General features: G+C 38.1%; 1 protein-coding gene across 3 annotated transcripts; it reads right to left on the reverse strand.

Moving 5' to 3' along the window:
* Positions 1-4,616: 4,616 nt before the first annotated feature.
* LOC141596891 (vacuolar protein sorting-associated protein 9A-like) lies at positions 4,617-14,479 on the reverse strand. Of its 3 annotated transcripts, XM_074417167.1 has the most exons (6): positions 14,406-14,479; positions 14,158-14,306; positions 9,666-9,813; positions 9,393-9,563; positions 8,331-8,510; positions 4,617-6,256 (listed from the first exon to the last, which is right to left on the reverse strand). In XM_074417167.1, exons 2-6 carry the CDS (start codon positions 14,265-14,267, stop codon positions 5,345-5,347), a joined length of 1,521 nt encoding a protein of 506 aa, XP_074273268.1. In that variant the 5' UTR covers positions 14,268-14,306; positions 14,406-14,479; the 3' UTR covers positions 4,617-5,344. The 3 variants fall into 3 exon arrangements, with proteins under 3 accessions (XP_074273268.1, XP_074273267.1, XP_074273269.1); XM_074417166.1 differs by having other exon boundaries at positions 14,158-14,466; XM_074417168.1 differs by having other exon boundaries at positions 9,666-11,424; positions 14,158-14,466.
* Between the last annotated feature and the right edge of the window lie 626 nt (positions 14,480-15,105).

A 15,105-nucleotide genomic window follows, 5' to 3' on the forward strand; every position in this document is an offset into this window, starting at 1 on the left:
TTGGCGTCGAACCTCTTCACGTAACTTCGGAGAGACTCGCCTCCCTCCTGTTTGATAGTCAGGAGATCCGATGTCTCGACGGCCCTCCTCTTATTGCAAGAATACTGGGCCAAAAATATGTCCCTTAGGTCGCCATAACAGTATATCGACCCATTGGGCAGCCCCTTGTACCAGCTTTGTGCCATCCCATGTAGGGTCGTTGGGAAGACACGGCACCAAACCTCATCAGGCTGTTCCCACACCGACATGTAAGACTCGAAAGCCTCAGCATGGTCGGTTGGGTCGCTCTCTCCTTTGTATGATATGGGTGGCAACTTTAGCTTAGTCGGCACCGGGACTTCTAGGACGTAGGCGCTGAGGGGCTGTCTGACCACGTGTCGAATGACACGCGGCGATCGGCTCCTCGCATCCCTAGTCCGACTCCTCTCCCCGTGGCGGGAAGGGCTTCTTCTCCGACTCTGGTGAGTCGGGCTTCTTCTCCGACTCTGACGAGTCGGACTTCTTTCTCGTCGGTGCTGCGGCGACGCTGTCCTCCCGGGTTCGGGAAGGACTTAGGTCTACCACTAGCACTCTGGGCTCCTCCGGTGTCTTGTGGTCACTTCCCTAGTGCTCCGTTCAAGTTTCTGAGTCACATTTTGGGCCCCGGTCTCTGGGACGGGTTCCGCCGCTCTTGTCGGTGTGACAAAGTGTGAGTCGGCGTACTACCAATTAGGTCCGGGGAGTAGCTTGATTTAGCCGCATCAACCACATGTCCCATGATGGTGACTTGGTCGGTGGGCGGCGTATCTCGGTATTATTGGCATCCGTACTCGGTTGAATCACTCGGCCGGTGGTGGGGGTTGCACAACTCTGCATTGTGGACGGTATCATCTTGGCAGAATTCGGTTTCATCGGTCACGAATACTTCTTGTTGTTTCGACATCTTCTTAGCTTTTTGGGTGGGTTTTTGTTTTTTTTTTTTGTTTGGGAATGAATGTGACTAGCTTCTAGTATCTTTCCCACAGACGGCGCCAATTGTTTCGGGTGTAATTCCAGAGCAGTTATTTGTTACCACATGTGCTTGTAGAATGACGTCTTTGATTGAATCCTCCTTTCGGTCTCCTGAAACAATGAACAAACTGAGGGCTCGGCTTTGGACCGAGCGAACTCACTCCGACGCTCAAGTCAGTAAACTTAAAAGGATTAAGTCGTATGTTACTTGGCGAAGTGTATATTGTAGAGAGATAAGGAAGATATTACCAGATTATGAGGTGTTTAGGTTATTTTTCGGATCCTTTCCTCAATGAGGGTTGAGGAGTATTTATAGACTTTCACCTTTTGTCACGTAGTGGCCAAGTGGCCAAGTGGCTAGCAGGTGGAAAGACTGATCAACCCTCGGCCGAGGGACCCATGGCAGGCCGGCGGGCCCTGTTGGCTCGCCGCCGAGGGGTCTTGGATATGAGTTCGCGGATATGTGCCCTACTTGCTAGTTGTCTAGCCGAGGCACAAGTGACAGGCCGACAGGCTGCGTCGGTTAGGCTGTCTAAGTCGTTGACTTGCTTGTGGATATCTTTGACCTTGCTCAATATGTTGACTCGGTCAGCGGGTGCAGAATATGCCCCATCAGTGGCGTTTATTTTTCATGTTAGGGTAGCCTTTTAAGTGAAATACTAAGATTGCTTAAACAACTATATTTTACATACTAACTAAAGATTGGTGACATCAACGTGGAATCGTGGATGATTAATAATTTTTTGAGCATTTATTATATATATATTTTGAAATATCACAAAAACTCCGGAGAGACGGTCTCTCAATAGCGTTATTGAGAGACCTCTCACATGATGGGGTGAAGGATCCACTGAATTTCTTTTTTTCCTACTATTTTTCTCATGAGACGTACTGTTGAAATATATGGCTAAAAGGTGGAAAATTTGAGGGGATGACATAGCATTTTTTGTATAATATTGTTTAATAGGTGAAGTATTCGGCAATAATGATCCAATTGTTGTTCAAGTTGTTGCTGCTTTAAAATTTTTAGTTCTGTAATTTATTATTGTATTAGCTTCAATTTTATGGGGGTATGAAATGTTAGTTTTGTCATAAAATTTCTAATTGTGTGTTTTATGTTATTTTCAGAATTGTTGATGAAATTTTGATATCTAATTTGTGAGGGTGCTCTATCTTTGGGGATCTTTGTTTGATAATATAGTTTTGTTTAATTTGATTATATGAATACTTATATTATTAATTCATTTTAGCTTGCATTGAGTTATTTTAGTTTTGATAGGGGTATCTTAGTATATCTAATGTATGGAATTTAATTTCTGATAAACTGTTGTATAAAAGACTAATTGAATTTATACAACCCTTAAAACATGAAAACCGTAAATTGAATTGATCATAGTATGTTATTATATTAAATCACTAAAGTATTACACTAGAAACAGAACAACCCGTGAATTTCACGGGTCACAAAACTAGTTATACTATTATAAGACTGTTATATAATAGGACCAATTACGTAAACTATTATTTTATGGTAAAAAATGCTAAATTATGATTGTAATTATCGCATCTAGTTTAGGAATAGCCGGTGATCCACCCACCATCAGTAATTAATTAAAATTAAAATGAGCAGCAAAGATACTAACTAGTGTTGTGAATAGTGAATAAGCAAATGTCGGTTGATATAAACAAATACTTGTAATTGAAGTGCTTAATATACTGACCAACACACTATGCTGTCTATCTGTCTTTGTCGCCCTCTTTACCATTTGAGAGTATCCTACTAATCTAGTATCACTTCCTCTTTTATTCTACTACCATTACTAGTGCTTTACATATACAAATGCCTACTCCATTTATACCCCTAGTAGGTCTAATTTTAGACCGCCTATTCCGTCTGAAAGTTTCATAAGGTCACATAACATTCGTATGAAATCTTCAAACGGAATAGGCCGTCTGAAATGAGAATTTGTGTTATATCCCAACTTCACCAATTTATCTACAAATAGCTAGTCAGGTAGTTCATTGTGAGCTGTAATTCATCCATCCTTTTCTTTCTACGTTTTTTTTGCAAAAGCGTAAGTATACCTTGTTATTGTCACCCGGCGGTTTGTATGTATCAGCAGTTTCTGGAAATCAGTTGTGGTTGTGATGGTGAAACTGGTTCAATCACTCGTTATCAATATTCCGTTCTACTCCATACTACCTTAGTTTTATTAGTTTGTATTAATAATGATGTTTTAGTTTTAGAAAATGGATGTATTATGGACTTCGAGAGCCGGAACATTATGTAATACTTCCTCCATTCAACTCCACTCTACCACTTTCTTTTTTCACGTTTGTCAACGCGTGTTTTACGCGCTAAATATCATTAGCTACGTACTTGCAAAAATTATAAAAGTTAGATATTTTTAATTTACTCGTAAAGACGAATCAAACAAAATTCCACATGAATATATTTCCACTTACGTATCGAGAGAAAATCGAAACTGAATACACAATTGTGAATAGTGTACAAAAGTGAAATAGGTAGAGTGGAGTTGAATGGAGGAAGTACATCTTTTCATCACTGTCAAAAAAATGGTAAACCGGATTGGGACGTTCTAAATTTCTAAATTTTAGTACCACCTTCTTACATATACAACCAATGCAGTATACAATATTTTTTGGAACAAGTCTACTTTTTACAGGTGAGAAGGTGGTACGGTAGTGAATGCTACCGAATCTCTTCAGTACCACTCGGTGATGCTATCTCATTTCATAATTTGGTACACAGTTACATTCTCATGATACCTTTTGACAAAGGTACAGGAACTAGGCACCAATTGATCTAAATGCTGAGGGGCAGCTATGAAAAACAACACAAGATAGAGCCATAGAAGAAACAAGGGTAAGAAGACAATGTCTCGTGTGGTTTGAACTGGACAATCTTGTACGTGTATGCCTACGCCCCTACTCCTTTTTCTTCTTGTCTTCTAAACTTTCATCAATTATTATCAATACATTTCTGAATTATTAATTAATTAATAGGGTCCGAATTCATTTAATTTTGAAATATAAAGGTTCAAATGATTGAACACTTTCCTCTATATTTCAATTAAACTTATCTTTCATGTCTTTTCTTTCTTGTACTCATTCATTGTTTTATCAACAAAGGGGTTGGAAGAAAAAAGTCTATATCTTTCTGGTCTATATTACTTCACAGCCTGTAATATTAGAGGTCGAATTCGCTCCATTTAGGCGTTAGGCCATGAATGGAAAATGACCTGTACCTCAGAACCCTTCTTTGGTTTTTACTAATCTAAGAGTCTCTGATACTTTACATGTTCGCGTCCAACGAACGTTTCACTGGTAAGACACTGACACCCTTGGCTTCATGCGGTATTCTGAGGTGAATAATCAACACAGTCATCTGTTGAAGCTCAACTTTGATACAACCCATCTCACACGATGGAATATGATCTCATTCAACTCAGTATCGATACAACCAGTCTCACATCCGGTTGAATATGCACTAAACTTCTTGCTCCGTCATTTTTGGAGCTCTCTCTCAGCCATGCCATATAAATGGGAAAAATGAAAAATCTATACAAATTAACAGCAAAATAGCTGCTGATAATTAGGATTACTTGAGTATGTTTTCTTATTCAACAAAAAGGAAAAGAAGTGTGTGTTAAGCAGATGATACAACTATAATTACTCTTGACATTTTGGATTAACCAGATAAGAAAAGTAATATTTGGGTAGCATCTCAACTCAAAAGATTAACGATCAGATGACCACACAAAAGATTTAAAGTTATTTTTTCCCGCTAACTGAAGATGATTCAGCTGTGATACTGTAAATGTAAACCAGTATTCAGGGATTACAGCTACTATTTCATTTCAATTCCCATTCTTGAATTAATAATATAAAGATTAAAAAAGACCTGATTTCCAGGAATTAAAAAGAGAGAAACTGAGGACAACTTACAAGTCAATTTTCTTTTCTTCTCCTGCAAATCAATAGAGGCGCTTCATCACGTGTTCACAAGAGCAAAATAACCACTTAACCAATTAACCGGATCCCCAACCATGCCATTAGTAGAAATGTTACCATGTCAACAGGTATTGTGAATGTTTGTGAAGCCATGACACCTGATCTAGAATTCAAGAGATCTTGAAGAAAGTCGCCGCCTTATAAATGATGCACATTCCGTTATATCTGGCAGACCTAGCTAAATAACTTATGTTCGCCACACTACGCGATCTGGCAGTTCATATGATATTCGGATCTTCTTTTTCACCAGCATCGACATATGGTTTAGTCACACCAAATTCAATTCTGAAATATAACGCACATGCGTATTAAAAAATCATTATTGTATGTCATGATTCTGTTCTTCGGTTGAAGGTGCCATTGCCTTGTTGAGTGGACTATTTGACAAGGCATCAAGCCTCTCTTCCGACACAATCTGTTCAGAATTTTCAACTGCAGATACTTCAACTCTTTCTTCACCCTGAAGGGAAAGAACGGTATCCTGTAATAATGGCCGAGATTCAGCAACTTCCAGCCCAGATTGTGAGCTTTTGTTCAAACTATCAGATTCTTTACTGGTTTCTGGCCGCTCCTCCTTTTCAACCAGGTTGTGGGCCCTCGGTTGAGGAAGTGAAGGGGTGGGAAGCGCGGGTGTAACACCTAATCCTCTAGCAAGGCAAGCGTACTTAAAAACAAGCTTCTTGTAGTTATTAAGCAAGTCTTCAACGTCACGCAAGGTTAGATCACCAACACTAGCAAAGGTGTAAGGGAATTCCTCAAAAACATTGTTAATGTCATTTTCCTTCAATATTGTAGATGCGCCCTTCTCCTCTAAATCAGAGATGGACATATTTTTCGTAAAAGATGAATGATCTTTTGAAGATAAATCATCCTTGCTGGCTGATCTTGTGGCTGAAGAGTGTGACGATTTATGTGACTGCCCTGAGGCATCCTTTACATTAGGGGAAGAAGTTAGCTGACTGTACTTCAAGGGTTTTGGTGTGGATACACTTTCAGCATTTGTAGAATTCTCAAAATCTGATGTTAGACCAGATAAAACTGCTTGAGCCGACTCCATATTCCTCTCAAATTCCATTTCATCCATTGAAAGGGCCTGTGCATCAATGTTGGAGATAAAGGACACGGCCGATAGGATGTTTGTGAAGTAGTAGGCTGTCTCTGAGACCATTCTGGAATGACTCCTATATCGCTGTATATACTGCAAATTTGAATGCAGCTGCGGAGGGTTTGCCTAAAAAATTTCCATGGAATTTGAATTAGGTTTATGTAAGATAAAAACTGAAAAAGGTTGAGATAAATTCTCCCTCCATCTCAATTCTCAATTATATTATTGAAAATATGTTGACAAGACTCATTTAGTAGTGGTGAAGAGGGTCGGTTTAGTGGATCTATTGATTTGATGAAGCTAAAGCGATATCTTGTGAGCCATATTGAGTAATTGTCGTTGGCATTTGCTATTTGAGTATTTGATGAAGTTTGTGAGCGGAAATGGAGTTAATTCCGACTTCGAAAGATCAAAAGTTGAGAACTTGCGGCTTGAGATAATAGAGTTGAGTTGAAAGCTCGAACATGGTCACTCGATGACTCGATTGTAAACAAGTCACAACCAACGTGCGTGTGACATCATAAGCTAGACTCGTGTGTCCCCTTAGAGTTGAAATGTTGATTTTGCATGCAAGGAAGACGCGGATTCAGCTATCACATTTGACTTGCATGTGTTACTACTCAAGGAATCCTACGTTTGATTAATTTAATCGGTTTGTTCAGATGCTTGGATTTTGTTTCCTAATTTAGTTCTATTAGTTACAACTATATAAGCTTTATTTTTCAGTTTTTAGAGGGGATGTGTGCAATTTTATTTAGAACAGTAGTATTATCGAAGCGATAATGTGTAACTAGTCTTCCTCCTCGATTCAAGACATTAGAGCACTTAATATTCAATTGTTACTTTGAAAGTTCTAATATTTAATCTTGATTATTGTTAAATGCTTTGTTTTAATTATATGAATATTGTTTTTTATGATTGTTAGGTGTACAGTCAGTCTTCTATTGCATCATTCTACTTTTAGTTTAGTTAATTGAACACGATTTGTTAATTAATTTTACATTAGTAACCTCTAAGGACTAGTATTGAATGAGATTTGTTGATATTAAGGCCTAAGAGCATTTTCATATATCTAATGTGCAACTGGATTGTATATTTGTATGTACTAGTTATTCTTTATCGAATTCTCTAATTAATAGTACTGTTGTTAGATTAAACCTTTAACTGTATTGGTAGGGTTGTTTAATAGCTAGGGCTAATTAAGAACAAGATACGTTTTAATTAGGTAATCTTAAGGAAAATTATAATTTATAACTCTAATTAAAGTAGTCAAGATTATTAATTAGAATCAGATTTCAATGATCAAATATTACTATTAAGTTGTGGATTTGTGCTTGACCTGGGGACCTTACCATCTGAATTCACCAAAGCCTTTTAACTTTATTTGTTTTACTGCATTCAGTTAATCTTAGTATTGATAGTTACAAACTCAAAACCCTAGTTGCTTACTACAATAAAAATCGTCTGAATTCACCAAAGCCTTTTAACTTTATTTGTTTTACTGCATTCAGTTATTTTAGTATTGATAGTTATACAAACTCCAAACCCTAGTTGCTTACTACAATAAAAATCGTCCTTTTGTACACTTTAGTTACATTAGCAATTAGCCTAATTCCTAGCGGGTTCGACCCTTATTTCCATCATACTATTGTTTAGTTGTTGGTATAAGTGCATTAATTTTCTAATTTGACGGCATACGACTTTACCCTGTCATATGTTTAGCGATAACGATGTAAAAGTTTGTCATGTTTGAGTGTTTGACATGAATACAAATATTTTCATTATACTTTCTAAAAGTCATAACTTTTAGAAAGTGACGAAGAAAATAGTTGTTTTAATATGTCAAATATGACAAACTTTTACAATGTTATCTCTAAACATATTTGGAGAAATTAATGATTGAAGTTGGGATTGATAACCACCAAATTCAAATGGGATGATGAATTTGGGATGGAGGTCCGAGGTAGTAATTAAGAAAAAAAAAGCAAGGGTCCAGAATAGCTGCACAAATGCACTGACACTGCTATCAGGCCCATCAAATGGCAACTTTGCAAAAGTCTATCAGGGTACCAAAAGTGCAAATTTCTAGCATTCAAGCATCTCTTGTCTGTTAACCGATGCAAAAAAAAAAAAAAAAAAAAGTAAATGTATCAGACTAGAGGAATAGGGAGCAGCAGAAACCAGACAGAGCAGGACTGACCTTTAAGGTGACGTAAATAAGAACTGGCAGAAATTCATCAGCTCCAGGAGTATTCTCATTTGCAGTGACAGCAGCATTGTGTAGCAAATTAGTTATCACTTTGCAGCAATTGAGAATACATGCAAGTTTTTCTCTCGGTGCCTTGTGCAGATTTATTTTTTGGAGCTCCTTTTGTGCTAGCTGACAAAATCATGAGTAATAAAAATATTAAAGAAACACGTAGCGAATCTGAAAAATGAATAATACAATTACCCAAGCCTGCTCAAGTCAAATACATGGGAACTAAATAGCAACTTAGGGTGTGTTTGGGTAGCAAAAATGGAGGGAAAGGGAGGGGAGGGAGAAGGAGGGGAGGGAAGGGAAGGAGAGGTGGAATGGGGGTGGGTGTTTGGATACAATTTCCCTCCAAATCTTTCCTATTGTGGAGAGATTTTGATTTGCCTTTGAGGAGGGTAAATGGATCCCTCCAAATCCTTCCCCCTCCATTTCCCTCCACCCTTATTTGCTATCCAAACAAGGGATTTTAAATCCCCTACTCTCCCTCCCTTTCCTTTCCCTCCAAATCCTTCAATCCAAACACACCCGACCTAAAGTTAAAACGGAAGCAACTTTAAATAGATGGAATAAATTCATGAAGTCAAAAATTTTATGTTATACTTTGTATTTTGTAACAAAATGTGTGCAAGAAAAAAAAAGTAACAATAAGCCACGATGAATTATAGTGAAATGAGCAATTAATTATAGTGAAATGAGCAATTTTCGGGAGAACATGAAGAGGGTTTATTAATTATTCCCCGAGAGCTTAGGTTTTGCTTTTGCCTCGGCTAACCCTATGGGTTCGATTGATTTAATTCTACAATATCAAGAAAACAGGACAAAATAACCCAATACGAACTAACTAATTTTCTGGCTGCACAAAATAATCTAATGGCAAATAGCATTACAAATAAGCAGGTCATTAAGAGGAGACTTTAAAAGGACCATAACATACAGAAACATACAAACATGTGATGGCTTCAACATAGTTGCAAGGGCTTTCAGTAAGTTACTTTTGAAACTAACCAGCCATGATGACTCGTTTTGAAAGGTTGACTTGATATCTAAACTCTCGGGTCGAATGAATTGCTGGACTAATGCCATCTTTTCAAAAAGCTGCTCATCAGCTTTCACATCTTCTGGAACTGAAGCAAAAACATGATCATATAACTTCGTCATCACGTACTTCTCCAGTCCCTTTATCAAACGTTATAGTAACAAAGTCAGAACCTTTATCAAACACAGGAACAAGTCAAATAAAAATCAGTTCAATCTAAAGAAACTGAAAGTATAACTCACTTCACCAGCACTCTCAAGCTCCTCCTCTGAACAACCGGCCCACAGAGGATGAGCCCTAAAGGCAGCTTCCATGTTGGAAAGGAACTGCTGTACAGCAGCGCTATCCCTTTCTGGATCAGGAGGATTGTTTGACGAGGAGACAATGAAGCTGCCAAAAGCAAGTATAACAATCGATAGTCAGCAGTAGCAGATAACTTTTCAATAGAGAAGAGGCTACCGTTAACATAACAAAAAGCGAAAAATTAGCCAACATTGAATATCATAATCTGTACAGGACATAACGGTAAAGAAGAAAGACATGGCGTAATCGCATGTGATATGCGCATCTGAAGTTCAGCAATAGCTACGTGCATAAAATAAAATATAAGTATATAACTAATTCTGTTAAGACCAGATACTCAGTCATATTTATTGTTTTGTATAGTATTTATTTACTACAGCAGACGTACAGAAGCTTGCACTTATGACTTACCTAGTGCCCAAACCACTAAACCAGTATAAGTATCACTAGCCTCAAGAAACTACGCACTGTAAAGCGTAACAGTACCGTCACAGTAAGCCCCCTTGATTTACATGTCAATTTGCCAATAACATTGCAAAGCACTTATATGAAGAGCATACCAGTTGATGAATTTAACAAGAAGAATTAGAAGCATACAACAAAAAGATGTCAAAACAGCTAGGCAAAGTCCTGTAATTACAAACACAATAACAGCGCGACAATGTCGATTTTCGGATGTACAAAATGATTAATGCCTTGATTGCATGTGTTCATGTTCTTTATTACAGAAATTAAGCTCCTAATCTTCCTGCTAAGATCAAACCTAACTATCCAGTACTATAAACATTCCTCATATATATGCTCACACTAAATACACCCTATAATTTCAAAATTACCACTCCAGAAATCTCCCTCAATTGCTTCCTCATTAATTCAAGGACACAGTCGAAATTTATAACCGAATCACTGTAAAACGCTGCCATATGCTCAACAACAGATATGTGAGAAGCACGTGCAGATTATAACTAATTGTGATCTAGCATAACTAACTAGCTGGCAGTTAGGTGTTTGTTAGGGAAGTTGGGCAGAAATACTCTTATAAATAGAGTTTCATTGCTTTACTTGGATTCATTCAATTCTCCTGTAATAGTTTCTCAAGTGCCAAAAGGCATAACTAGGAATTCGTAGTGTCCTTCATGTGTCCTAAAGGCAGTCTTAGGCACATCCTCGAGATTCATCCTTCATGTGTCCTAAATGGCTTTAAATGGGATGCATGTGCAACTTCTGCATTTGAACAACTTAAGTCCGCCATGACTAAAGCTCCTGTTCTTGCTCTTCCTAACTTCACTAAGGAGTTTGTTATTGAGACAGATGCTTCTGATAAAGGCAAGGCATGGGAGCTGTACTAACACAAGAAGGCCATCCACTTGCCTATATCAGCAAAGCTTTCTCAGAGAGAACTTTGGCATGTTCAACGTATGAAAAGGAGCTGTATGCTGTCATATTTGCAGCGGAAAAATGGAAACCTTACCTGGTGGGCAGACACTTTGTCATAAAAAACTGATCATTTCAGTTTAAAATATTTGCTTGAGCGAAAAATAACAACTCCTTTTCAAAATAAATGCTTGCCTAAACTGTTGGGGTTAGATTATGAGGTAATCTATCAGAAAGGGAAGGAAAACGGAGCTCGCAGATGCCCTATCCAGGGTGGAATGCCAGCAGCTCATGGAAATCCTTGTATCTCAGTTTAGTACAGACCTGAAACAACAGATTTTGAACATTTGGCAATCTGACAATAATTTCCAGTCAGTAATACAACAGTTACACAATGGGGAGGTAAAGAAACACTATTCATGGAGTCAAGGGGAATTAAGGAGGAAAGGTAGATTGGTGGTACGGGAAGTGATGGTCCTTAGACAAAAGATCATTTCACTATTGCATAATGCTCCAAATTGATACTCGGACACGTCTGTTGAGTGGCGTATTCCGTATCGATACGATACGATACGATACGGGATACGTATCGGATACGTCAATTACTTACGCGATACGGACACGGCAACGACAATGGAAACATCTTGATCTTGATCTTAATTTTGATGGAAAAACAAGACTTAACTATAATATTTTAATATTTATGCATGGAAAGGATCTTATCTTGATCTTGATCTTTGGTGTGAGGAAGAGATTGATTTTGATCTTTGTGTGAGGGAGAGCGGTGTGCGTGGAAAAGGAGAGTGGAAAAGGAGAGAGAGGAGGAGAACTTGCGGCTGGTAGAAAGATTAGGGATTTATTTTTTAAAAGAGAAGTGTGGGGCAGGGGGTGGGTAGTTGGGTTAATAAAAAATATATATATATAAAACAAAAAAAAATACAGTATAAAGTATATTTTTATTTATTTCTCAAATGTAATAAAAAAAATATATATAAAAAGTATCGTATCCGTGTCTAAAAAAAAGTCAAGATACTCGTTTGACCGTATTCCCGTGTCTATTAAAATTCAAAATCACGTGTCGGATACTCCGATATGTATCGGATACGATACTTCGTATCCGTGTCTGAGTAACATAGGCTCCAATTGGCGGTCACTCTGGAATGCAGGCTACCTTGAAATGAATTTCAAATTTATTTTAGTGGAAAAAACTTTAGAAAGATGTCAGAGTTTTGTTAAACAATGTGATGTATGTCAGAAGTGTAAACCCATTTTGGAAAAGTCTGCGGGACTGGTACAACCTCTTCCTATACCAGGGGCTATATGGACAGATGTATCCATGGATTCTGTAGAGGGACTTCCAAAATCACAGGGTAAGAACACTATAATGGCGGTGGTGGACCGACTCAGCAAGTATGCGCATTTCATCTTGCTCAGCCATCCTTTTTCTGCAGTTTCTGTGGCACAAGCATTTCTTGATCAAGTGTTTAGATTGCATGGAATGCCTAAAAAAATAGTGTCGGACAGGGATAAGATATCCATGAGCACATTCTGGAGAGAGTTATTTAGATTACAACAGGTAGATTTATTGATGTCCTCTAGCTATCATCCTCAAACGGATGGCCAATCTGAGGTTGTAAATAAATGCTTGGAAACATACTTGCGTTGTATGACAGGGGAAAAACCAAAAGAATGGGCTCAATGGATGCCTTCGGCCGAATGGTGGTATAACACCACATATCACTCCTCCGCTAATACCACACCTTATGAGATTGTCTATGGGCAACCTCCCAGTTTACATCTTCCTTATGTAACTGGTGACAGTGTTGTAGAGTTGGTAGATAGAAGTCTAACAGCTAGGGAAGAATGCCTTAAGATGTTGAAGTTCCATTTAAAAAGAGCACAAGACAGGATCAAGAATCAGGCGGATAAATGTAGAACAGATGGAGAATTTGGGGTGGGAGATCAAGTTTATGTGAAGCTTCAGCCCTACAGATAGCAGTCCTTGGCTTACAGATCTTCTGCCAAGATATCTCCTCGATATTTTGGACCTTTTCCTATCATTGCAAGAATTGGATCAGTAGCCTATAAGCTTCAGTTACCTACTCAAGCCAAGATACATCCTGTTTTTCACGTTTCTGTGCTGAAGAAGCATGAAGGGCCTCTACCGATTAGTTGTTCCTTGCCTGATCTGGATGAACAACAACAAGTTCGAGCAGAACCTGTGGCTGTGTTGGACAGGAAGCTTATCAAGAAAGGAAACCGTGCAGTGGTTAATGTTCTGATTCAGTGGCCAAATGGTGATACTACTGATGCTACATGGGAGCCTTACGATGACATTGTCAGAAGGTTCCCTGAGTTCAACATAGTCGCAGCTTGAGGACAAGCTTTTTGTATAGGGGATGGATTGCCATATGCTCAACAACAGACATGTGAGAAGCACGTGCAGATTATAACTAATTGTGATCTAGCATAACTAACTAGCTGCCAGTTAGGTGTTTGTTAGGGAAGTTGGGCAGAAATACTCTTATAAATAGAGCTTCATTGCTTTAATTAGATTCATTCAATTCTCCTGTAATAGTTTCTCAACTTCCCTCTCTATAAACATTCTTTGTAATTGCTTGTTAATCATTCAAGCTTTCATTGATTGAAACCCTAGTTCGATTGTGTTCTTAATCCAAGCAATCCTACTATTGTTTTCTCGAGTTTCTTCGAATTACATCCTAGAAGCTTATTCCAAACGCATTCGCAAAACAGCAACAGTTTTCATCACTATCACGCCTTGAGCAACTAATTTCATCAATCAATTGCAGAAACACAAGATTCTCAGATGCAGCGACATTATTAATGAAATTAATATATCATTCAACAGTTTTAATTGCACACGTAAATAACCTAAACAAAAGCAAATTGATTCCTATTTGCTAAGATTAAGCTTTTGCGTTCAATTAAACCCTAATTTCTCCGAAATCAAGTAGAAATCACAATCACAACAATAACAACAATCACAAAGTATCAATCAATGAAGAACAAAATGAAGATTAAGAACAAAAAAAAGACCTTTTGATAGCTTTGACGAATTCGGCAGCGGAAGGATGGCGCATGCGCTGGAGGAAGTCCTGCCATGTCAATTGAACCGTTGACGAGCTAAACATCTCATTGTTCTCCATTTTTAATACAAAATTAGGCAATGTAATACTATTGGATCACTGAAGAAAAGATAGATCAAAATTGAATAATGGAAGAAAATGGCGGATTGTAGAGAGAGTCAAGCCAAGAAGCTTCAAAGAGTATAGAGAGATATTCACCTAACAGCCATTTGAGCCATCTCGTCGCATCGTTAACTAATTTTTTTGGTACAATCATTGTAAACCAATTGTCGTAACGGAACCCAAATATTTAATTGATAAGGTAATAATAACAAATAAATAACGAATGTAAATAAAGTTGACACAAATATTTACGTGGTTCACCAGTAAAATAAAATAACTGACTACGTCCACCCTGTGTGGTGATCAAATTTCACTATAGTGGAGAAAATAGTACAACAGCAGTTGTGGACAAGGGGTCCCACGGGGGCGCTTAGAAAACAAGCGTTTGCATTTGTGGAGTCGCCACCAATTTATTGTGGAAAATTGGAAATCGTTCGAATACTTCGCGTCATGTCAAGACACGAAGTAATGACATAGACACCAAGAACTCGTTACCCTTAAAGATTCTATGTCAGAATGACTCGTGGATGCCAATGAACACGGATGTAGGGTACATTCACTCGGTGGTGGGACCAAAAGACCACCGGACCGGATCATTTGTCCGGACAGATCGGACCGAATTTTGTTTGGTCCGGTCCATGGTCCACCTATTTACTCTACTTTGGTCTTGATGCAGTCTGGACCAACCCGAATAGACCATGGAGGACCATGGACCGAAGTTATGTAATAAATTTTTTTTAAAATTTGTAATATTATTGATTTTATTTTCTAGTTTGTTTACGCGTATTATAAGATA

The sequence above is a fragment of the Silene latifolia genome, chromosome 8, assembly GCF_048544455.1.
Source record: "Silene latifolia isolate original U9 population chromosome 8, ASM4854445v1, whole genome shotgun sequence".
In the NCBI taxonomy this organism is placed as follows: Eukaryota; Viridiplantae; Streptophyta; class Magnoliopsida; order Caryophyllales; family Caryophyllaceae; genus Silene; species Silene latifolia.

Bases quoted from the DNA above. Each gene is read 5' to 3' on its own strand.
- LOC141596891 (XM_074417167.1), bottom strand. From the start codon at position 14,267: ATGGAGAACAATGAGATGTTTAGCTCGTCAACGGTTCAATTGACATGG. The intron at 9,814-14,157 runs GTCTTTTTTTTG...TGCTTTTGGCAG, and splicing joins TTCGTCAAAGCTATCAAAAG to CTTCATTGTCTCCTCGTCAA. The intron at 6,257-8,330 runs GTCAGTCCTGCT...GAAATTTTTTAG, and splicing joins TTATTTACGTCACCTTAAAG to GCAAACCCTCCGCAGCTGCA.